We start from the raw sequence: 24,555 nt of genomic DNA, 5'->3' as shown, positions 1-24,555 counted from the left end.
TGGGACCATTAACTGAGACATATAGAGATAAGGGTCAAGTCAAGGAAAAGTAACTGAAATATGTGTGGAGCAGGACTTACTAGAATGGTAAAACAGAGACTAAGAATGTTGGTTCCCAAAGCCAAGAAAAATCACATTTCTAGCAAAGTGGGGAGTAGGGATAGGCAAGGGCCTCAGATGCCACAGAAGGTGTGACGTTACTGGGACCAAAACTGGGACTGGCAGTTGGGGGTATGCCGTGTCAGAGGGTGATGGGGTGGGAGGCAGATGCGACAAGTTGAGGATGAATGTGAGGAGAGCAAGTGGAGCCCCTGTGCTTTATTTCAAGACCTTTGTGAAGAAAAGGAGATACATAGGGCAGGAGCCAGAAAGAGTAAGGATGCATGACTGGCTTTTTGAAAATGAAAAAGACTTGAACCATACAGCATGGAGACTAAAGGTAATAACCCTGTGAAGCATAGTTGAAAGTTGCTAAGAGAGTAAATCTTTAAAGTTCTCATCACAAGAAAAAAAAATTTATAACTGTGCAGTGATGGACATTAACTAGACTTATCATGGTGGTCATTTTGCAATATATGCACATAACGAATCATGTTGTACACCTTGAAACTAATGTAATATTATATGTCAATTATATCTCAATAAAATTAAATAAACTAAGGAGAAAAAGACTTAAACTAAAAGAGGGGAAATTAATTGGAGAAAGATTAATGCACTGATGGTGGGCACAGTGCTTTTGAGTTACATGAGATTCTCACATGTGCATCCAACTTGGGCCACGCAACAGCCAGGTGAAGTCCGCATCATCACCATCTATGCGTTGTGATGACCAAGGTACTAGGAATGTCACAAGGCCAGGAAATGGAAACGCTGGGCCTTAAAATTGGGTTTTTGGAATTCAAATCCTCCCCAGTTCCCCACCCACCCAATGAGTCAGCTCCACCCGAATGCAGTAAACATTCACTGAGTATGCAGTTGTGCCAGTATCACCAGGATTTCAGCTGAAAGACCTTGCTACTCAAAGGGTGGTCCATGGACCAGCAGGTCAGCCTTAACCTAGAGCCTGTTGGGAATGCAGACTCTTGGGCCCCCCTCCCTAGACTTACCCAATCAGAAGCTGCATTTCAACAAGACCCCCAGGAAGGCACATTGGAGGGTAAGAAACACTGAGTGCAGTGGCTCGCTCTGAGGGAACAGGCTGGGTAGGCTCGGCTGTGGTGAAAGAGCTCAGCCCAGAAAGCCAGGAGAGATCCGGAGTTACCCCCAGAAGGCGCCCTGACAGTGTCCCCATGGTCGGGCCAGGCTAGCTGAAGACGGCACCCGAGGAATTGATGTCCAGTTGCCTGGAGACTCACAGGAGATGTGCATATAGCAGGAAAACATTCCTTCAGTCCCCACGGTCCCCCTGCCCCCTTTGTGACAAGCTGCTTGAGAGCGAGCTAGCTGAACATTCTTGGCCTCCCATATCCTGGCTTCCCACCCACACTTTGCTCCGGCAAACACGCTTCCTCCCCCTCGCTCCACAGCACTGCTTCTGTATAAGCTACCTTCTTCCTCAACAGTATTTTAAACTAACTACAGAGGATACATGCTCATGGCAAAGAGAAAAAAAAGTCCAGTGAGTGCAGAAAGGTAAAGGTGGAAATAAAATCCCATTCTACAATCCATCCTAGATCCTCCATAGTTATTCTCCAGAGGTAACCAGTGGTAACAGCTTGCAGTGTATCCTAACATATGTGTGCATATTTTGTATGTAAAAAGGTGCATATTGTACTTGCTGTTTGGCAGCTTGCTTTTTTCACTTAGTAAAATATCTTGGACTCTTTTCTGTGTCAATATCTATAGATTCACCTTATTTTTTAACAGACATGTAATAATCTATTATATAGCCTCACTAGAGTTTGTTTAACCAGCCTTCCACTAATGAACATGTAGGTTGCTTCTAGCCTCCTTCGATTACAAACACTGTTACAGCTGTTAGGTTAATGCCAGCTGCTATAACAAACCCCAAGCTAATAGTGTTTTTCTTGCTTACAGTATTCCAAAGGGGTTGTTTTCATACTTGTCACCAGCCTATCCATGTTCCCTCTACCTTTTGGACCTGCTCCCTGGTGGGGCCTTGTTATATAATGAGTTATAAGAAATATATATTTGGTCATTTTAGTTCCTGAAAACACTTCAGAGCCTTCAATGTGAAATGGGTGTCTTGTTATGTTAATGAGAGACTTTTGGACCCCAGCTAGCATCAGAGTTCAGTTCTTGAACACCTCCTGGTGTTCGAGGATCGCTTGGCGTTGTGTGTCGGAAGAACCCATCCGCCCACCACACACACATTGGAACTGGGTCCAGGAGCCTGAAATGAGTTATACTACCTCTGTGTATAGTATTGCTGCTCAAGAGGAAACACATGCCCCCCCATTTTCTGCACTCAGCTAGTGTACAGAACAGACAGTGGAGATGGCCCACACCTGATGTATAAGTACCTTGGCCTGGAGGTAACGCTCTGCACTTCTACTCACTGGCCATGGCAGGAACCAGGCACAGAACCCCACCTGGATGCCAGGGGTGCTGGGAAATGTGGTCCTTGGTCAGGCAGCTACTCTTCAGATGCAGCTGTACTGTAGGGGGAGGAGCAGGTACCTTTGCTCAGCGCCTCCCTATCTCTGCTGCCAATGCTGCAGTAAACATCCTTGCACAGAGGGCTTTACAAACTTGTGCAAATAAATTTCCAGAAGTGGAATTGCTGGGTTAAAGGGCAGGTACATTTTACATTTGAGTAGATACTATCTACCTAACTGCCCTCCTGCAGACTGCACTGATTTACACTCCTCCCAGTATTGGAAAGCACTTAGTTCTACACACTCTCGCCAGCAGTTACTGTTGTAATTTTTTAAAATATTTTTTCCAGTCTTACAGGTGAATGATATTATCTCATTAGGGTTTTAAGTTGCATTTCTTTAATTTTGAGAGAGAGGGAGTATTCTTTCATATATTTGAATTCATAGGTCTTTTACTCTTTACTCTTTTCATGGCCTGTATTCTACTGGCTGGTTCTCTTTTCCTTATTGATTTGCAAGAGCTTTGAAAAAAAACAAACAAACCTATACACACATATATATCCAAAAATGTATATGAGGTAAACCCTTTGTTTCTTGAACTTACATGTTGCAAACATTCTTCCAGCTAGTCATTTTCCTTCTATTTTCTTTATGGTATTTTTCCAGCCCAGAAACATACATTTTTTTTTATATACTCTAACTTTTCAGTCATTTCCTTCATGATTTTGTCTCATGCTTAGAAAGGCTGTTCTTGTGCCAAGATTTTATATTCTCATGTTTTCTTCAAGTGCTAGAGTCACACTTGAATCCGGATTCTGCAACTTGCTGCATTGCTTGGGCAATTGGTCCTGGAGTCCCAGTTTCCTCAGCACACAGACAGGAAGAGTGAGGGTGCCAGCTTTATCAACTTAACATGAAGCCTGAGAGAGGCAGTTCACACATGGCACCAAGAACCACAGACGGCGCCCAGTCATGGTCCAACAAATGTTAGCTGCTAGCCTGCTTCCGTCCAGGGCATCCGTGGCCATGTCTCAGTCAGCTCAGGCTGCTATAACAAAAATTCCATGGACTGGGCAGCTTATACAATATACATTCCTTTCTCACAGTCTGGAGGCTGAGCATTGAGATCAAGGTGCTGGTCTATGTAGTTACTGTTGAGAACTCTTTTCCTGGTGTCCTGATGGGAGCTTCTGTTGTGTCCTTGTGCGCTGGAGAGGGAGAGATCACCTCTCTCATTTCTCTTCTTATACACTAAGCCCATATGTGAGGGCTTCACCCTCATAATCTAATCACTTCCCACAGGCCCTACCTCCAGGTACCATTGCACAGGGGATTAGGGCCTCAATGTATGAATTTGGGGGGATACAAACATTCGGTCTGTAATAGATCACATGTATGGCCTGTGTGTCCATTTATTTCTCTAAAAATATATGTATTTATATATTTATGTATACATTGTAAAATGATTACCACAATCAAGTTAACATATCCATCACCTCCTATAGTTATGGTGTGTGGGGGGGGCAAACATGTGAGAACACCTAAGATCTACTCTCACAGCACATTTCAGGTAATACAATATTGCTAACTACAGTCACCACGCTGTGCATTACATCCACAGAATTTGTTCATCTGTTAAGTGGAGGCTTATACTCTTTGCCCAACATCATCCCAGTTTCCCTACCCAGTAGCACCTAGCAACCACCATCCTACTGTCTGGTTCCATGAGTTCAACAGTCCTAGCAGGTTTATTGCTAAACTTTGAGGGACCTCTGGTGAGCAGAACAAAGAAGGTGTCTCTTAAAGACTAAGAGGCTTTTTATGGTGGGTTTTTTGGCAGGCTTTTGAGGAGAGGCGTCAGGGAAAAGATGGGCTTGTAGCTTGCTGATGTATCTGTCTTCCAGAAATTTCTTGTAGCCTAAGTAAGATGAAACCTAGGTTTCTCTGAGATGGTGGGTGGGCTTATTCAAAAAGGCAGTACTCCTGTCCAGGCTCTATCATTCCTGGCTCTAAAGGGGTGTAGGAAGATGGGTTGCTATTCTTTTCTTGGATACTTCCTGCTGAGAGGGGATGATTATATTTTGAGAAATCTGAGAAGGTTACCTGTAGCCATAGGTCCTTCTTGTATCTAAGGAGGTGGAAGGCAAGTAATGGGAGAGTTATTCTATTAGGATGGTCAAGAAACAGACAAAGTTATGAAGAAAGAGACTAATGGGATTGTTTAGCCATGTCTTCAGTCTCTTCAGCCACAGGAGGCAGCTTGGTGATCTTCAGGGATGTGGGTCTGGTTAGCATGCACTGGAAAAGGGGGGCCTTTTATAGAGAGGAAAAGTGGGCCCAGGAGGAATGACCTTTTAATTTGGCCACAGTTGGGGTAGTCAGGATTACTTGGAAGGGCCCCATCCATTTTGGTTTTAACCTCTGGAGGCAGCCGAGGAGCTTCACATATACCAGGTCTCCAGGATGTAGGGCTGCAGGAGTGAGGGTGTGTAGGTTGTCGGGGGATTTGGGAGGGTGGAGTCAGCATAGTTCCAGATGAAATGTCTAAGGGTATTCGAGAGAGGGAGGGGTAGGTTTGAGTTGGAGGTGGAAAAAGTGAAGGCAATAAGGGGCCTTCCATATAGAACCTCAAAGGTGTTGAGCATAAGAGGTTTGCATGAGAGAGGCCTGAGTTTTAAAAGGGCTAAGGGTAGGAGCTGAGTCCATTCCAAATGAAACTGGAGGGAAAACTTGGTTAGGCTCTGTTTGAGAAGGTGATTCACCTTCTCTACCTTACCTGAGGATTGGGGTCAATATGGGATGTGGAACTTCAAGGTTATATTTAGGGAAGAAGCCACCTATTGGGTGATCTGTGAGGGGAATTCAGGTCAATTGTTGGTTTGGATAGAGGTTGAGAGTCTGAAGTGGGGGATGATTTTGGTGAGTAGGATATGTGCTACTGTGGAGGATCTTTTATTTGTTGTAGGAAAGGCCTCTATCCATCCGGAGAAGATGTCAACCAGGATAAGGAGGTATCTTTGTTTCTTTACTGGAGGCATATTGGTAAAATCTATTTGCCAGCCAGCACTGAGGAGGGATCCCCGGAACTGTTGGGCAGGGAAGGGAGGAGGTATGAGGTTGGTTTGAGGGTTGGTGGTTTGGCATATGGAGCATTGAGCGATTATATTTTGTAGAGAGGTCCTAAGACCAGGAGTAAGATGTATGTGGGTCTGTAGGAATTGGAGCAAAGGGAATGATCCAGCATGGAACTGGTCATGGAAAGCAGAAAGGAATTTATTTTGTAAGCCTTCAGGAAGGACCAGTTTTCCATGGAGGAACCACATTGTCCTTCCTGTAGTGCCCCCTGTGCTTTGAGTAGAGCTAATTCTTGGGGTGAATAGGAGGGCTTAAGAGGGAACAGGAAGCGGGGAACAGAGAGAGGGTTGGCAGCTGCTTGGTTTCCTATTCTGTCAGTCTCGTTATTTCCATGAATGATGTGTCCGAGATTTTTGTCCTGTGAGTTAGGTCTTTGATGGCCCTTGCAGTGAATGACAGCAGCTCTATGGGGTAGAAGTACTGCTTCTAGGAGATCTTGAATTAGGGGTCCATTTTGTGTAGGGGTGTTTTTGCTGTTAGGAATCTTCTCTTGTGCCAGATCTGGGCATTTGAATGCAGGATACTATATGCATATTTGGAGTTCGTATAGATGTTGATAGTTTTATCTTTTGCCAGAGTAAGAGCCCCAGTGAATGCAGTGTTCTGCTGCTGTGAGGTCGTCCCCGCGGGGAGGGCTGCGGCCTCAATTCCTTCTCCAGGAGGCTGGGAGGATTGGCTACCATGATAGCCCTCAATGATGGTGTACCCCACCGGGAGGAGGTGGCCTTTAAAGTGCTTCCATCAGTAAACCAGTCAGGGGACCCCGGAATATGTTCTGAGGTTATGTGATGGAAGCTGGTGAGAGTGAAGTCAAGGAGCTCAGTGCAGTCCTGTTGGGGGTGGAGTCTGGGCAGTTAGGTACTGGGAGGAGGGTGGTGGGGTTTAGAACAGAAGAGCAGCAGAAGGTAACCGAGGCTTGTAGAGGCTGAGAGTGTAAGGCTTGGACTCTGGAGGGGCAGAGAAGGGTTAGAGCCGAGTGGCTGAGGTCGGAGAGGTTGTGTGAGGAGTGTACCCGTAGGGGCTGGTGGAGGGCAATATTTTGGGGCTGTGGGGATAAGGAGTGCAGCTGATGCTAGGTCCTGTAAGCAGAGAGGCCAGCCTTTTATCCCAAAGTAGAGTTGTTTGGACAAATAAGCAACAGGCTGGAGGGAGTTCCCAGCTGACTGTGCAAGTAGCACTAATGCTTGTCCCTTTTTGCTGGTTAAGAACAGAAATAAAGGTTTATTAGGGTTAGGTGGAGTCAAAGCAAGTGCCTTGAGGAGTGCTCACTTAAGGGCCCAGAAAGAAGCAGGAATCAAGTCTGTCTCTGGCATCCTTTCTTGGGGATCTCCGTGGGGGGCCTCATAAAGGGGTTTGCAATGAGTGAGAAATTTGGGATCCCAAGTCTAAAATAGCTAAGAAGCCCCAGGAAGGAAAGAAGATCTCACTTTGTGGTGGGGAAGGGGAGATTGTTAATAGCATGTTTTGGGGAGTTGGGGTAGGGCTGAGGTCAAAGCCAAGGTAGGTGACTTTTTGCTACATCAGTTGAGCTTTGCGTTCTAAGACACAGTATCCCCTTTTCCCCAGGAATCTAAGAAGGGAGATAGCATGGAATATAGTCATTTATTGAGGGGTTGCAAAGGTCCCTAATATTCAGTAAGCACAGAGAGGCTGGCCCCATGTGACCTAGAAAAGAAACCTGCCTTCTGGCCACAACCGTTGTTACCTGTGGATCCACTGGTGTCGTTGTGGAGGGGGCCTTGGGATCTGGGCCACATCAATCAGTTGCTGAAGACAAGGCCATGAGGGCCGCCAAGTCCACTCTAGATGTGTCCGGCCGTCTGGAGGGGAGAGAACTCAAGGGAGGGGCTGACGTCCCTAGAGGGCAATCCATTTTCCAGTGACCCCACTGTGCGCAGTTTGGACACAGCTTTGTAGGAGGCCTGGGATTAGGGGAAGCTCTTGCCCAATGACCCGGATTTCCAAAGCGAAAAGGGTTGCTGGGCGGGTGTGGGGTGGAGCCTTCTGCAGGCTTGTCAGCAGGGGGTTGAACTAGGGAGGCCAGAGTCTCCTATTCGGCTTTAGCCTGTTTTTCTTTCTGATTTTTTTGTTCCTCATCCCGGTTGTTGAAAACTTTAAAGGCAAGGTCTACAAGTTCTTTTTGGGGTGTTTGGGGTCCACTTTCTAATTTTTGGAGCTTTTCAAGAATATCTGGGTAAGACTGGGAAATGAAGTGGAGGTGTAGGAGAGTAAGGCCCTCAGGGGTGTTCGGGCTGGTGTTTGTGTTTCTGATCATGGCCTCTGAAAGAGGTTCATAAAGGGGCCTGGGTTTTCATCTGCCCCCTGGGTAATTTCTCTGAGGTGATCATAGTTGACCTGTTTATTTTCATTTCTTTCCATGTGATCACAACTTGACCTACCAGGGTCACCAAGTTGGTATGTCCACTCGGGGTTTTGGGGCTCAGCCCTGGGGACCACATGAGCTGCCAGAGCATGATTAGCAGGGTGCTGGCGGTGCAGCTTGTCAGCATGAATTTCGGCCACACGCCAAATGCATTCCCTCTTGTCACCCTTGAGGGTGGACAAGAGGATGAGGTGAATGTCCCCCCAAGCGAGGTCATACATTTGAGTAACCCAGAGCAACTCAATCCTGAAGTTATCAGGATTTTCTGAGAAGGACTCTGTCTTTTGTTCAATACGCTCCAGATCATTAATTGAAAAGGAGACGTGAACACAACAGGCCTTTCGATGCTGCCCCCTCACGGAGGGGCGGGATAGGGCGAGAAGCGGTTGGGGAGGTATTGGCTGGGAAGGGAGAGTGCGAGCTGCCTGAGGGGGGGGAGAGGGGCGGGTTTGGAGAGGGGGTTGGGGTACAAGAGGCAGATGGGCCTCCGGATACCGGAAAGGAGGGGGGAAGCGTCTTGGGCGGGGGGCGCCGGTGGGGAGGGGTTTGAGCTTTGCTGGGGCTGCTGGGGAGGAGGAGGAGAAGGGCAGTGTCCTCAGCCGGACTGAACGGGTCAGCAGAGGCGGGAAAGGCGCGACGCTGTCAGGGCAGGGGACAGGGCGCTTTTGTTGGGTGAGGAGAACTTCAGAGGGTTTTCGTTCAGCAGGAGGAGATTTAGGGGGTTTCTGTTCAGCAAGAAGGATTTCAGGAGAGGAGAGAGAGGAACAATGGGACTGCTCACGGAGGGTGAAGGAGGCTTGGACACAGGGGACCTCTGACCATCTGCCAGCCCTTTGGGGACATTATCAAGATTTCAGAGAATTTGGAAATAGAAAGTGTCTTCAAATAGCCAGCATGACCTGTTATTGAGTTTGTATTGGGGCCACATGGAAATGGAATTGGGAAAGACTATGTAGGAGACATTTGGGGGAGGTTGTCTCCCAATGTTTTTGAGGGAGAGCTGCCCATCATGGGAGGATGAGAAGGTGGCCAAGGTCGGGAAACAGGCCACCAGGACGTCTCCCTCAATCGGCTTCCCAGCCAGAGTCTGTGGGCTCCCAGAGCCGGAAGAGATTGTCCTACACGCTGGAAGGAAGCGTCCCCCCAGTCAGAGGGCAGGAGGTCCCCTTTTGTTATGGTGTTCGCAAGTGGAGAACAGAGAGGAAGGGAAAGGATGAAAGGGGGAAGGGAAAGGGGGCGGCAGATCGACTTTCTCTGTGAAAAGAGAAAAAACCGAGGAGGCCGAATCTGACCCTCCTGGGAATGGTGATGGGTTAGTGGCCAGTGGTGGATGTGTAGATTGAGGTCTGGCAAGACAGTCTCCAGACTGGAGTTTGCAAGGGGGGTGTTTGGTGAGGGAGGGAAGGGAAATGGGGTGAGACACAGGAGGCTCTCAGGATCTAGGCATCAGCCCAGGAAGAGCTCCCGCTGCCCACTACTTCCCAGGTTGCAAAAGGGCTCCTGCTCTCAGCTCCCACTCCCTGGTTTCAGCACCAGGTAAAAGGAAAAGAAGGGATGTGAACTCAACAATCAAAGCAGGTTTATTGCTAACCTGCAAGGGACCCCCCTGTTCTGGCCAGCAGAACAAAGAAGGCATCTCTTCGAGGTTAAGAGGCTTTATATGGCCAGGTTTTTTGGTGGGCTTTTGAGGGGATGGGTCAGGGAAAAGGTGGACTTGTGGCTGGCTGGCATGTCCTCCAGAAAATGCTTGTAGGTCTCTCTGGGATGGTGGGTGGACTTATTCAGAAAGGCAGTACTCCTGTCCAGGCGCTATCACTTTGTCTGGCTTACTTCACTCTAGCCATTAGAAGAAAGGGAATCCTGCCATTTGTGGCAGCATGGATGAACCTGGAGGACATTATGCTAAGCAAAATAAGTCATGTACCCATTTCTTATGGTGAGCAAGTGACAGAACTCACACCTCAGGTCTCTTTGATTCCAAATCCTATACTCACAAGCAGCCACTAAAGCAGCCTGCTGCCTCCTGAACATCTCTGTAATGCGTATATCATGCAAGGAGGGGCCCTTTCTAGTCTCCTTCTGCCAAATTCACAATGCATAAAGTATGGGAGAAAGACTAGGCTTTACTGGGGAAACTTGCAAGCCAAGGGTTTCAATAGAAGAAGCAGGTATGGGGTTACTGGGGTTCTGACCGTCAGCCTGATGGACAGGCCAGGGCCTAGACAGATTGGGTACATGCTCCAGGGAAGGGACTTTGCTACCACGCCTCCACCAACTTCCCTTCTTACAGGGCAGTGGGAAGAACAGCCTTGCCAGTTGGGAGATAATCAAATGGGACACCAGGAGGGCTTAGGTGCCAGCTGTTTACAGGAATTATATAGAAAGCCAGCTGTCCAACACCTGGAGACCTTGATAACCTATGAGAAACTGGATTCAGGCACAGCCCCCTCATGCCAGAGGGAAGAAGCCACCAGTCCTTGTGGGAAGCCAGATTCAGGTGCCAGCCCTCACACTGGAGAAAGGGTGTCCCCTACCCCTGTGGTCCACAATGCTGTTAACTTATGGAGAATAGAGTCTACACTCTGCTTATCTTTGCATTCCTGGCATACAGTAGGTGCTCAAGAAATGCTTGTCTAATGAATGAATGCATGGTTGCATACCAGGCACAGGACAGGCATGGTCAATATAGAGATGTGACAGTCATGATCTCTGCCTTCTGTAACCTTACCCTCTAGGACAATGATAGACACAGATGATGTATAAAATATGGGATATGTCTCTAGTAGGTACCATAGTCTCACAAAATGGCTAACTCTTCCAGGAAAAGGGAAATAATAAGGGCATAGTCAGGGAAGGCTCCTTGGTGGAGGTGATGATGAGCAAAGAGCTGGGAAGAGTTTTGCCTGACTGGCTACAGAGGGCCTCACACATGAAAGATCCCTTCATAGGAAAAACACAATCTTGAGGGGAGAATTTGGAATAGTCCAGCCCAGTCACAGCCCTCTGGTGGCCATGGGCCAGATTAAGAAGAGCCACATAAATCCTGTTGAGGCCTTTCTCCTGTGAGCAATGAAGAATTATTGATGGGGTTTAAGCTGGGGCTTAGTGTTTTGCTCCTGGGGGCTGTGGACCTGAAGGAAGGAGTTCTCATTGCTATTCTCAACCAGTTGAAGCTAAATGGCCACAGGTGCTGTGCCCACACTGAGCGCAGCACGTGGGGCTTCAGCAGGTTCCCTTTTAAGAACCAGTTTCTTGCAATAAAGCCTTTTCCCTCCTCTTCAACTCCTAATTATCCCTCTGGAGACTGCAGCGATTTTCAAGGAGTCTCGTTGCCCAGTTAGAAGCTAATAAATCACCAAAGTCCCCCAGGCAGTCAGGCCTTCCAGAACACATAGACAGAGTGTACAGATTTAGTAGAAAATGAAAGCTTCTACAGAGAGTCCTATTGCTCATAATCAGAGGTATGCCAGCTCCTAAGTTCCCAATGACGCCCTTCTCAGACTGGCCCCCAAGTGCTGACATGCACACAGGATGTCCCTTGCATGGAGAGTGGGGGCCAAGAGAGCTACCTCTGTCCTACTGGGTGGGTCAAAAAATATCATTTCCAGAAAGCCTCAAGCCAACAAGAGTTTGGTTTTTTTTTTTTTTTTCCTTTTTTTAGAAGGGTTTGCAGGAAGTCTGTGATTTTTCCCTCTGGAAGAAGACAGCATACAAACTTTTGTGGCACGGGGAAGAGGCACATGTCTCCACAGGGTCGCATATGCTTCTTCCTCTCTGTTCCCAGATTAAAGCCTTGTCTTTGTGTTTTTCCTGTCAACAAATACTGCACCCCTACTAAGTGTGAGTCATCTCCTTGGTGCTGAGAATACTGCCCTGTGCAAGACAGACACCTACTCTGTTCTCATGGAAATTACAGTTTATGGTTGGGGGTAGGGGTGGGCAGAGACATAAACACACAAATACATTAGTAATGAGAGCAACTGTGTACTGATGAGAATACATTTCATTAAGATTGTGCCTCCCAAGCTTCTCTGATCATAAGAATCATGAGGAAGCTTGTTAAAAATGTAGATTCCTGGACTGCACCCCAAACCCATTCAATCTGAGTGCACCAGGGAGGAGCCTAGAATCCTTTTTCTCTAAGGCTTGTCCCCCATTGATATTCATGAATGACTGCATTAGAGGCTAAGTGGCTGAAGGAAGATGGTTTGCAACAGTGGCTTTTACCCTGGGACCATCTGGAGAGCTGTAAAATTGCAGGCCTCCCAGCCGCACTCCCATCGTTTCTGTCCAGCAAGGGGCCCGGCCATGTGCATATCTCCAAAAGCCCACCAGGGGGTCCCAGTTTGCACCTTGACTTCACCACCCAACCCACTCCCAGCCACACTGCAGAGTGACCACAGCCCTGTTCTCTCTCAACACCAGGAGGCAGCCTTGAGCGAAGGATAGTGTGCAGATGGCAAAACAGGAACGGCACAAGACGTGTTCCTTTAAATCTCATTTTACCTTTTTACATTTGGTGGAAGCAGAGCTCAGACTTTCCTCATTCTGTGAACCTGGGCCCCTGTGGCCATGATGAAATCTTAGAAATGACACAGTGATACCCCCTCCCCAGGACTATCTGTTGAAACCTTCCTCTGTCCAAGACCAGAATGCCAAGAAAAGGTGAGGCTTCATAAACTAACACTAGTAACTTCTGAGCACTCAAGGTAATTTCTCAATAGGCATCAACCTTTGAGATGGGATCTTTGATCAATTTCTTGAGCATTCGTGGTGCACCAGGCATTGTGCTCAGAAGGCAAAAATGGCAAGAAACTGACCCAAGCTGCTGACGATTGGTTGATATAAATGGATACCTATTTACTAAGTTCCCATGCAGTGGGATACAGGTCCCAGCATGCACAGAGTGCCATGAAGCTACAGGGTTTCACAGAGAGTGATTTTTGGTTTGGACTTGGAAAGGTGAGTAAACTTTCACCAGAAGAGACAAGAAAGGTTATCCAGAGTCTTAAAAAATAAAGACAAAAAAAATATTAGCAAGTGCAAAACACATGAAAGAGCAGGATGTGTTCAGAAAGTGGATTTTGTGTTCAGCATGGCATGGCCATCGGGTTACAGGAAGTGGCAAGAAATTAGTTCTGGAGAGGTAGGCCGTGGCCTTGACTACCATGTCAAGCAACATGGGCCTTATTCAAAAGCATAATTGATGATTGACAAGATTAGATTTGCTTTACAAAGATTTCCCTGGTGGACACAGGAAGCAGAATGGATTGAAAGGAAGAAGAGGGTCGAAGCATGGAGGTCAAAGAGAAATCTGTTGTCAGAGGAACAAATGACAAGAGCCTGAGGATGCATGCGTGGGCTGAGGGAGGAGTCGGGGGAGACTAGAGAACTTACTAAAACAAAAGGCATTAGCTGTGAAGAGGAGTCAAGAATGACTGAGGTTTTTCTGTTCTGTGAGGAGACTCATGGTCATATCATCTGCAAAAACAGGCAAAAGAGAGAAGAAGTAAGTTTGGGAAGGAAAATAGTGAGCTCAGTTGTTGAGGCAAAATATTTGGTCCACAGACGGTAGGACATTACAGTCTCGAGCATGGCAGAGTTGGAACTGCAGTTACAGGCTTGTGAGTCAACAGCTCCTAGGTGCTGGTTAAGGGCTGGGGAAGGAATGTGGTCATCCAGTAAGATCACATAGAATAAGAGAAGTTGGAGATAGATCCATGGGAAGACCCAGAATGGTTCAGAAAGAATGGAGAATTTGGAAAGGGGCTGAGGGCCTCAGAGCATAACTGGATTAAACAGGTTGTTGGCTTCATTTAAACCTCTCCTCCGTTAATGGAGACCTTACTTGGGCCATCCACCATGGTAGAATCTGGAGATATAGATGCAAATAGGGTGTACCACACCCTGCATGGAGTTTATAATCAAACTGGGTGAGCATAGCTTCTACAGAGAGGAAGCCAGGTTGTAAAAGATAGACTTGAGTTCTTGGGTTGTAAGCAACAGAAACAGATTCTGACTAACTTAAAACAACAATAATTTATTGAAGGAGATAGTAACTCACAGAGGACGGAGGAAAGTGAAGGTACCAGGTTACAGAAAAGGCAAGAACCAAGACAGCCAAAGGGATTTGGTAAGAGACACTGATGAGGGGGCTCATCTAGGTTCCTACGACTGGTTGGAGGATTCAGTTCAACCATTTTCAGTCTTTAAGATCCATTTTTAGTCTTTATGACACACTGGCATCGATTGGCCTGCCTTTGGTCCTGCACCCACCCCTTGGCCCACCAAGATTTTATCCAAAGCAGGAGTGGTGGTAGTTCCTCAAAGAAAAATTTGGGGTTGCTACCAGATTTAGATAAAGCTCTTGCTGAGCAGGTTAAAATAACAGATGGGAGTTAAGTTCAAGCTGTGAGTGCTTGACTATTCCTTCAGTAATTATTGCCGAGATGTATAGTAAGAAAAGGATCCTGAAGCGTGGAAGGCTACCGGGTGAGGGAAAAGTTCAGCTGTTTGTTAGCAGCTGGAGGTGAAGAAGCAAAATTTAAGCAGTGACATGAAAAGGACAAATGAGCCTGGAGGAAAAGCCTAATGACAACCCCTCCCTGCCCCCCAGCTTTGCCCACCCACATGTACACAGAGCAGGGAGATGTGTGTCCAGCCTCCTTGCATGCTATCATCACACAGACCTCCAGTACTCTACCCAGTGACCTAAGGAGAAATAACTATGGAAGGGCGCTCTTGGGCGGGAGAGAGAAAATCTGAAGTGCCAGGAGCCGCCTGACCTGCAGCATGATGATGTGTATGTGATGTTGTTTACAGTCTAGCCTTCGTATTCGTATCCTCCTTGGTCTTTATAACTGAGTTACAAGTCAATTTCTTTGTGTTGGGGAAGACCTTTGTATTGATCACCCCCACAGAGTTTGGGTTAATTAAATTTAAATGCAACTGTCACACTTCTGTAATCTACTCTTGTCCTAAAGGCTAATGTGTGCCAAGGTCAAAATATAACATATCCAGATTTCTAAGAAAAATCCAGCCAAAGAATTCTATTCAAGTACACTTGTAATTGTTTGTTTGCTGATAATGATATCCTATTACAAAATAATAATGGCTTACTCAATATTAATAAATACTATTATAATGTTCAGCTCATAAAGGTTCATTATAGATCTTTGTTCTAGAAACAAAATATCCATTGTGTCAGCCTCTTGGTTGCACAGTGAATTTAAAAATTCCAGGGGATAGTGGGCAGGTTCACAGGGAAGGCAGTAGGAAGGGATCTGAGCGCTCAGGTGGCAGCTGAGCCCCTGCCTGTCTTGACCTCTGAGACTAGAGGGAAGGGCCCAGGATGGGCGCAGACAACAGTTTCAGGACGGAGGAGGGGAAGGTTGCAGGAGCTGAGGTGTGACAGCTAACACCTCCCTAGAGGAGGGAGAGACTAGCTGTATGCGGAGGGTGGATGGCAGGAGTAGTGGTGGGAGTTTATGGCAAAAATTTGGAACATGTACCATGAAGAACGATAGGTGTTTGGCTGGCCCCCTGTGCTTTCAGGTCCCTGTAAAGACAAATAGAAAAGATTACTGAGCAATGCTGAAGGCTCAATGGGGCTAGAATCAATAAATATATAAATGACCCAGCAGTCAGGGTCAGCAGTTTTCTCTACTGCTGTTTGGCAACCAGGCACAGAATTAGAAAGGGTGTAAGGCTGGAAGGCTGTATTGTTAGAGACTGGGAGCGCAAGTGGTAAAAGGAAGTCAGGAACTACTGCAGCAAAGGTGATGCTGTTGAAATGATTATTCACTGTGTCCAGAGAAAGTGTGGAAGAAAGTGAAATCAAGAGGATCAGGGATGAATTTGAAGATCAAGTATAATAAGTTTGTGAGAAAGGTGGAAAGAAATAAGGTTGTAGTCTGTATTAGTTTCCTGTGGCTGCCATAGGAAAAGGCCACAAACAGGGTGACTTAAAATAACAGAAATTAGTTCTCTCACAGTTTTGGGGGCCAGAGGTCTGTAAGCAAATTGTCAGCAGAGTTGGTTCCTTCTGGACACCCTGAGGAAGCATCTTCCCCATGCTTCCCTCCTAGCTTCTGGTGGGTGCCAGCAATCCTTGGAACTGCTTGGCCTGTGAATATCACTTCCTGCTCCCTCATCATCTTCACACCACTTTCTTCTCTTGTGTGTTTCTTCTCCCTTCTTGTCTCTCTCATAAAGATAAAATACTCCTCATTGGATTTAGGCCTACCCTACTCCAAGATGATCTCCTCTTGAGATCCTTTACTTACTTATATCTTTAAAGACCCTTTTTCCAAATAAGATCACATTCATAGGTTCTGGGTAGAAATACCTTTTGGAAGATTGCCGTTCAACCCATTCCATGGTTCCAGAGTGCAATTTCAGAGTGAACCCTTTCAGAATTAGGCCAATTCCAATGGCAAGACCTAAGGTCTGGCCAGAAGGAAGAGTTGCTAAAAGAGAAGAGAACATGAAGATTTTGGTGAAAGAACTGTACAGCCAGGTTCTTGGGTGGAGATGATGATAAGAACCCGGAAGAAGAGTAGGAACCACGAGTCTGTGTTCCAGAGGAATGGGAAGATGAATGCTTTCAGAGTTGGTAAATCAGTTTTAGGAGTGGGGAAAGGAGGAGCTGGTGGTCATTCTCAACTCTGCCTTCACTTCGGAATTATCTCAGAAACTCTAAAAAAGGGTCCACTCCAAATCTATTTAATCATTCAGTCTAGGATGGGGCCTAGACATCTAGATATTTTTTTAATTCCTCAGGTGGTCTCATGTGCGGCAGGACTAAGAAAAAAATAGTTTAAGGGTAAAACATAATCCTCAGAAAGTAAGTAGCTGTGGGGAGCCAGGAGTGTTCCTCTCCATCAAGGCCTGAAAGAGACTTCAGCACTTCTCACAATCATCCTTTAAAGTCTCAGGCAGAATGAAGAAATTAAAAAGGAGCAAGAAGTTGTATTACCTGGCCTCTAACTGAGGTCCAGATTGGCCTGGAGTTCTGTGTTTCTTCAGGCTTAATTACTAAGGATGTATGTTAGACATGTTTCAGTAGGAAAAGATGGCACTTCCCAAACACCTGCTATTCCTATAAAACAATACTTTTCTCCTCAAAAGATTTTCTTAATGTATCTAGGGAACTATCTGTCACCAGAACAATATTGGGTGGCTTCCTTTGTGTAGTAAACTCAAAATTGAAAAAAATTTCAAGCAAAATAAAAGGTTATGGAATAAAAAATAATGCTCATTTATTTCTGACTTCCTCACTCCGCTCCCACTCAAACCCCCTCCCCAGAAACAACCACTTTTAACAGTTTCTTGTGTATCTTTTCCCAGTTGACCATGCTGTATCTTGCCATTGAACCACTGTACCTTGGAAATCATTCCTTATTAGTACAGACAGATTTACCTAACTCTGTTAATCGGCTGTTCCATCATTTATTTAACCCAGACTGATGGACACACGTAGGTTGTTTCCTCTCTAAAAGAAAAGTTGTTAAAGACTGTGGGTAAAATTGCAATATTTCCAGAATCTCTTGCCTGGCCTTGTGCATCTCCATATCAATAGGTGTTTCCAAAGGTGGAGAGAAGTAGTCCATCTCCGTAACAATAGGTGATTACAAGGGTGGGGGAAGCGAGGGTATAACTGGACCAGAGAAGTTTGGTGGGGTCTCTTCTTTGCAGCCTGTTGGTGAGAGACACAGGCAGCAGAAGTGGACAATGGCTTGTAAGCAATAAACGGGTTTCTTCCACTTTATTTCTCCCTTTGACTGATTTCGGTTTCAAAGGAAATTTGCTCCAGGCTGAGAGAAAGATTTTCCCACCCGGAGTTACAAAGACTTAAGAAAAACGAAACAATCAGTAAGAGTTGAAGTGGGTTCCTCTCTAGGTGAGAGCAGGTGGGCCTCAAAGGTCACAGAGGAGGTCAGGGGGAGTCAGGGAGCTGGGCGCAGGGGACCCTGTCTGACCAGTGCTGCTTCCACCCCACAGGAGCCTGATGCCCCGGACCCTCGAGCGCCAGATCACGCTGGAGAAGACCCCCAGCTACTTCGTCACTCAGGAGGCCCCTCGACGTATCTTCAACATGTCCCGAGACACCAAGCTGATCGTGGTGGTGAGGAACCCGGTGACCCGCGCCATCTCCGATTACACCCAGACGCTGTCCAAGAAGCCGGACATCCCTACGTTCGAGGGCCTCTCCTTCCGCAACCGCACGCTGGGCCAGGTGGACGTGTCCTGGAACGCCATCCGCATCGGCATGTACGCGCTGCACCTGGAGAGCTGGCTGCGCTACTTCCCCCTGGCTCAGATCCACTTCGTCAGCGGCGAGCGGCTCATCACGGACCCGGCCGGCGAGATGGGGCGCGTCCAGGACTTCCTGGGCATTAAGAGGTTCATCACGGACAAGCACTTCTACTTCAACAAGACCAAAGGATTCCCTTGCTTGAAGAAAACAGAATCGAGCCTCCTGCCTCGATGCCTGGGCAAATCGAAAGGCAGAACTCATGTACAGATCGATCCGGAAGTGATAGACCAGCTCCGGGAATTTTATAGACCTTATAATATTAAATTTTATGAAACTGTTGGGCAGGACTTCAGGTGGGAGTAAGCACAAAGAGCAAGGCCCTTCCGCGGGTCTCCTCTGGGAGGTTGGCTCTTAGAGCCTGTGATCCTCTTCTCTCAGCCACCCCTGCTCCAGCCTCCCGGAACCCGAAGCCCAGGGAAGGGCCCCCTCCACTAGCTCTCCCCGTTCTGTCCAGGCAAAGTTGATCTGCTGCTGGCATGTCTGGTCAATTGTGAATCATTTCCCTTCATCCCATAAGAAGCCTTGGGAAATTACTCTAAGAGGAGTGGATCTTCTGATAATGATAGATTTTATAAGTGGTGATGGTTCTGTTGCTATGAACACAGCAGTCTGTCCCTGTCACTGTCCACCCCAGAGTGGGCTTGTTAATTCCAGGTAGCATGTACCTCTCCTCAGAGCTTAACTCTCCAGAGCCGCCCCAGGTGGTGGGATGGGAGTCCATTCTTGGCCTCCCAACCTTAGCAGGTCATGGAGAGATTGCAGAGCAGGAAGCACCCCCTGGCTACTTCCAGGAGACAGACCCTTTGATGATGAAATAAACCAGAGATTTCAAAGCCAGTGGTCTCCATTCTGCTTGGAGGGTAACTGTCTTTGAGAACTACTTTGTGACTCTCCCTGCTCCCTATGGACAAAAGCACATAATTCTGCTGTTACGGGTACTTTCCTCACACGAGCTTTCATGTTCAGCATGCTACAGAATCATGCTTGTCCATGTGAAATAAATATGGCTCTCTTGTGTCCTTAATGTTGGGCTCCTCTCTGTAAGCCCGGCCTAGGGCATGGCTTATTCATTCAGCTCCTCCAAGGCAAGGTAGGGGTTGGTGCTGGGGATGGCCTGGGGTGGGGGGCAGGAGGAGTGAGAAGGCCTGAAAGTGCAGGCAGGGGTGGGGAGTGCCTGGGAGGGCAAGCAGGGGTGGGGACAGCTTGGAAGGGCTGGGGGTTGGGGATGGCCTTGGTTCGCAGGGGGAGTGGGAATGGCCTGGAAGTGCAGGCAGGGGTGAGGAGGGCCTGGGAGGGTAGGCAGGGGTGGAGATGGTCTGGTACAAAAACTGCATGGGCAAGAAACAAGGGGGTAAAATGGGGAAATGAGGTTCTTGCCGACAGAGGCTGGAGCACAAACATCACATGGAGATCGGGTCATCCTCTTTCTGAAACATAAGTCTGATTGTGTCAGTTCTCTGCTAAAGCTTTATATCCAATGTGCCAAACTAGAGGCCCAGGGACTGACAGGATAGCAGGTATGTTTTTGCTTGGCCAGCATGATGTTTTGAAATAATTTCCAATGTTTAAATTTGGCTATGTTCATGTAAGAATATGAATTAACAGACTCTTTTTTTGTTTGTTTGTTAACGGAAACCTGGCTGCACTGAGCTTGTACTTCAGAGTGGTGACAGTTGGCTGTGACCTTTGGATGAAGCCTGTATCCCCCCCGGGTTTCCAATCTCTACCTGACCCCTCTTACTGATTTATATCATCTGGCCCCCATGGACAATGGAGCATTGGAGTTCACAGCCCTGCTCTGGGTGTTCACTGTGACCTCAGAATAAAGTCCAAATCATCCAGCACAGTGCCCAAGACCTCAGTTATAGTTCCTGGAGCATCTGCTTCTGCTCCAACCTCACAGAATGACATACCTTTCCCTGACTCTTTCTTCTCTGGGCCTTTGCCTGGATGGCTTCCCCCCCACCCCACCCCACCCCCACCCACTGTCTCCAGCTAATAGAAGACTTCACGTAAGGGTTACTTGCTTGATATTTGTGAAACCTTCCTCAACCAAGCTGAGTTATCTCCTCATTCCTCTGCATACACTTGGTAGTCTGTACACATCTCAGTTACAGGTTTTATCATCCTAGATTATCAGCATTTCTGTAAATGTCGTCGTCTCCACCATAGACCATGGCTCTTTGAGGGTCAGGATGGTATCTCACTAAGAATCAGCAGGCACACAACCAATGTTTGAAGGATGAATCAACGTTTGTGGGTAGATGGATGTTGGAGGCCTGGGGACATGGACAAGAATGTTCCAAGAAATACACTTTTGGGACGTGCTTCCCAGATAGGGCCATCGAGTATTCACAGCTGGCCAGATGGTTTGCTGAACCTCCAGGGGCCACTTCACCTTTGTCCGCTCTGTCAGACGTGGTACAAGCATCCTGGAAATGTGAGTCTGACTCATAAGAGTGGAAGACTCAAAAGCCTAAGACATTAGTTCTGTCTCAGCCCATCTTCCTGCCCCAAGCATCCTACAGGAGATCAAATGACTGAGACTGTGGTACCAAGAAGCCAGTTCTGGAAGTGTGCCCTCTCTGTGCTTCCCTGTAGGCATAAAGAAGTGGCATGGAGGCCAGTGAGAGCTGTTACCACCTGGAAGCTGGGGGCCTAAACCTCTGGTGACCAGAAGGATGAACAGTATGTGGATGTTAATAAGTTCTCTTAAACATTCCCCATCCAAATGTATTGGTGTCCTGTGATCCTGGGCCATTTCATGGACAAAGCTGAATCCGAATGGAGACAGAATGGAACATAAAGGACAAACTCAAGAAAGAGTCGGTGAAATTTCCTTGTTTGATTGGGGAGGGTCCAGTCAGAACTGCTGAAAATTCTGAAATTTTGTGTGCACAAATGCAACTTAGTTTCTTTGCATTACAAGCCTTCTCAGATTGCCCAATCTCCAAATACTAATGAATAGGTCAGTCTATCATAATTAGCATATCAATCATTGTATACAAATGAAAGATGCTAAAGTACGTTAAAAAAATCCTACTTTAAATGAGTGAAATCTGGTGTCCATGAATCTACTCCACAAACTCTGATTTTTAATCCAGTGCAAATGTACTCTTTTGCTCAGGGTGCCCCAGGGCAGACTTGCACAAGTTCCAAATTAGTATGGTTTAAATAGGTGAAGTTTGGCTATTCAATTTGAGACCAAAAGGCTCATCTGTGTGTGTGTGTGTGTGTGTGTGTGTGTGTGTGTGTGTGTGTGTGTGTGTGTGTTTCTCTCACTAGCAGTTCCAGGGTTTAAGGCAATTCCACAAAGCAGAGAATAGGGCTCCTTCCATCCAGGTCTCATGATTCATAATGGCGCACCCCATACCTGCATTCCACTCAGCAGGAAAGGAATGTAGAAATCAATGAAGACCCCCCTGCAAAAGAGAACAAACAGAGCCTATGGCCTCAGGGCTTACTATATAGCAAGAGTCTTGGGGTGAAAAGGCTTGGGGTGTGCCCTGATTGGAGGCTGTTGGGTTGGAGAAGCTGGAAGCAGGCTATCTAGAAGTGGGGGATCCTATATATCTGGTTTGTAGGTACATTTGGATTTCTCTGGTTAGTCCTGAGTTGGAAGCAGGGACATGAACAGGAAGGCTGGCAGTCGTTGACCAAGCCCAGACCATTCTGGGCCAGTTGCCTCAGAGGCTGCAGGTCAGAGTTCTGTCATATTTGGTCTGGCCATCATCCGTTCAGACATTCAGTCTCTCAAGAGGAAAGGGTGGGTGGGGCAGGTCAGCCGCTGCTGTTGGAGGTTGCACCACCCTTCCTACTCCCAGCTTCTTCGTACTGTGAATGGCGCCCCCTAGGGTTGTCCAAAGGTAGTATTACTTTCACTCATACCCTTTTGGGTAGATGTCATTTGGCCACACTTAAATGCAAAGGAGGCTGAGAAATGGAATCTTTCATTTAGGTGGTACAGTGCTCAGCTTAAACTAGATTATTCTATAGGAGAAGGAGAGAACAGACACTGGGGACACCTAGCTGTCTTGGTCACAGAACAGCACCTTCATAGCAAAGCTCCCAGCTGTGTCTGGGTCTCTTGGTGGCTCTATGAGGGTCTATGCATGAGTAGGCTTCTCTGCATGTAATGGAATGTGCTGTGTGTCAGGTTGGCTTGGCTTTCCCTGCCTCTGTCTGAAGACAACTATCATGCAGGAAAGCACAACTCTGGGGGCCCAGTAGGTCTGAGTTTGAATCCTACCTCTGCTGCCTCCTAGCTGACTGTCCTTGGTCACACTGTCTGACTTCTCTGAGCGAGTTTTATCATCACGAAATGGTGACATAATTTGTACCCACGATAAGGGTTTTGCTATGAGGACTAAGTGAGAAAGTACATGGGGTTCACTTTGTGTTCCCTTTATTCTCACTTATCTGGTTCCTGGCAGTGGAACCTGCCATAGCTCCTCTACTCCTGTTAGCTATGATCAGCTGCAGCTGTAATAAACCAAGCTCATAGCAATTTCTCCCACACTCTCTCTCCTGACGTGTCTGGTAATTAAGTCACTGTTGCAAGCCCGGATCAAGTGGCTGAGTCTAAACCACTGAGCTCAGAGTTTCTGGCCCTAAATACCCAATACCCACTAACCCTCTGGTTTTCTCAGGACAGATCTGGTTTCTGCCTGCTCTCCTGGAGTCATTATTTACATTGTCACTCTCTACAGTGCCCCAGTTTGGATGGTAAATTCCCAGGTGTCCTTATTGCCCCCCTCCCAAAACTGCCCCATGCCCTGCTCCTGCTGACCTAGATTCCCGTCCAGCCTTCTTCGGTTGCATTCTTTGGTTGACCATTTGCCGTGCCTATTACTTGGGTCTTACTCTGCACTCCAACACCAGCTTACTTCTAAAGGGCTGCTCCTCATCGTCCAGTTCTCAGCTCAGATATCTATCTCCCTGGAGGTCCCCTCCCCATCCCTGTCATTCTCAGTCTTCTAATTCTGTTTTCCTTCCATTATAGCACTAACCATATCTGACATATATTAGTTTCCTTGTTTGATGTCTGTCTCCTCCATGGTCTGTAAGTTCCATGGAAGTGGAGACCATGTCCATCCTCAGCACAGCACCCAGCATACAGTAGGTGCTTCATAATTATCGGAGTAAATGAACTGCTAGGGCCATGTACCCTAAACACAAACCTCTTTGACCACTGCTTAACCCCAAGAGTGGACACTGTCTGGGATCTCTTAACACTCTGGAGATCTTTATTATCATTATTAGTGTATACACCACATTGTTGGGTTAGAAAAAGGTACTTCTTGTGGGTGGATAAATGAGAAAAGGGTTACCCTTTGGGATGCACACAGCCTTTTGCGTACAGAGTATAGCGAAGGGAGTACAGATTGGGCCCCAGCCCCCATGCTCCCCTTGCCCCAGCTGACATGGTTCTGTGGGGCACAGACTGAACATTCATGCATGGCAGCCCTGACTGCAATTCCTCCTCCTACCCCTGGCCCCGTATGCTTCTGAAATTAGCCCTGGGACCACCAAACTGCTTTCTATTCTAGCTGCCTGACCTGTATTTGAGGAGCTCCCCATCCCTGCTGGCATCATGTTTGCCACACCTCAACTTCAATCCTTCTGGTGTGTGCATGCAGGTCTCTCTGAGGACACATGCTTATATATGTGTTTGTGTCTTCTTATATGCATGTGTCTGACTCTTTCCCATAGCCTCATACACACTTACTAACACTTAAACTATTCAACATTTACTGAGTGTTTGCAAAAGGAAAGTAAGGACGTAAGGACAGGTAACATTCATTGAATGCTTTTGGAAGCCCACTATTGTGCTATCCGTATCTTATCAACCCTATGAAGCAAGTACTATTTCAAAGCATAGTCAACATGAGACAGTCGGGTATGGTAGTTAAGTACGTGGGCTGCCCAGGTTCTAACTCTAGCTCACTGCTTCCTAACTTTGGGACCTCAGGCAAATCATCCTATGCTCCCTGTGTCTCAGTTTCCCCTGCTACAAAATGGGGGTGCTACTAATAGTACGAATATGGTGGTTTTGAGGACTAGATAAGTTAATTCATGTGAAGTGTGAAGGACCACAGTGAGAAGTGATAGCTGATATTCTTATTATCCTATTTTTGAGGTGAGGAAACTAAGGCTGAAAA

General features: G+C 47.0%; 1 protein-coding gene and 1 long non-coding RNA gene across 2 annotated transcripts in view; one reads left to right on the top strand and one right to left on the bottom strand.

The window, feature by feature from the left end:
* The window catches only part of HS3ST2 (heparan sulfate-glucosamine 3-sulfotransferase 2), a 106,170-nt gene extending 86,752 nt beyond the window's left edge, over positions 1-19,418 (top strand). The window contains exon 2 of the mRNA XM_017657611.3: positions 18,079-19,418. Within this exon, the coding sequence (XP_017513100.2) occupies positions 18,079-18,697 (619 nt within the window). The 3' untranslated portion in view covers positions 18,698-19,418. The remainder of the gene's footprint in view (positions 1-18,078) is intronic.
* LOC118967294 (uncharacterized) overlaps positions 1-24,555 on the bottom strand; it is a 44,309-nt gene that overhangs the window by 3,931 nt on the left and 15,823 nt on the right. The window lies entirely within an intron of this gene.

The sequence above is a fragment of the Manis javanica genome, chromosome 10 (assembly GCF_040802235.1).
Source record: "Manis javanica isolate MJ-LG chromosome 10, MJ_LKY, whole genome shotgun sequence".
In the NCBI taxonomy this organism is placed as follows: Eukaryota; Metazoa; Chordata; class Mammalia; order Pholidota; family Manidae; genus Manis; species Manis javanica.
Note: the sequence above shows the minus strand (reverse complement) of the source record. Positions and strands in the feature narration are given on the sequence as shown.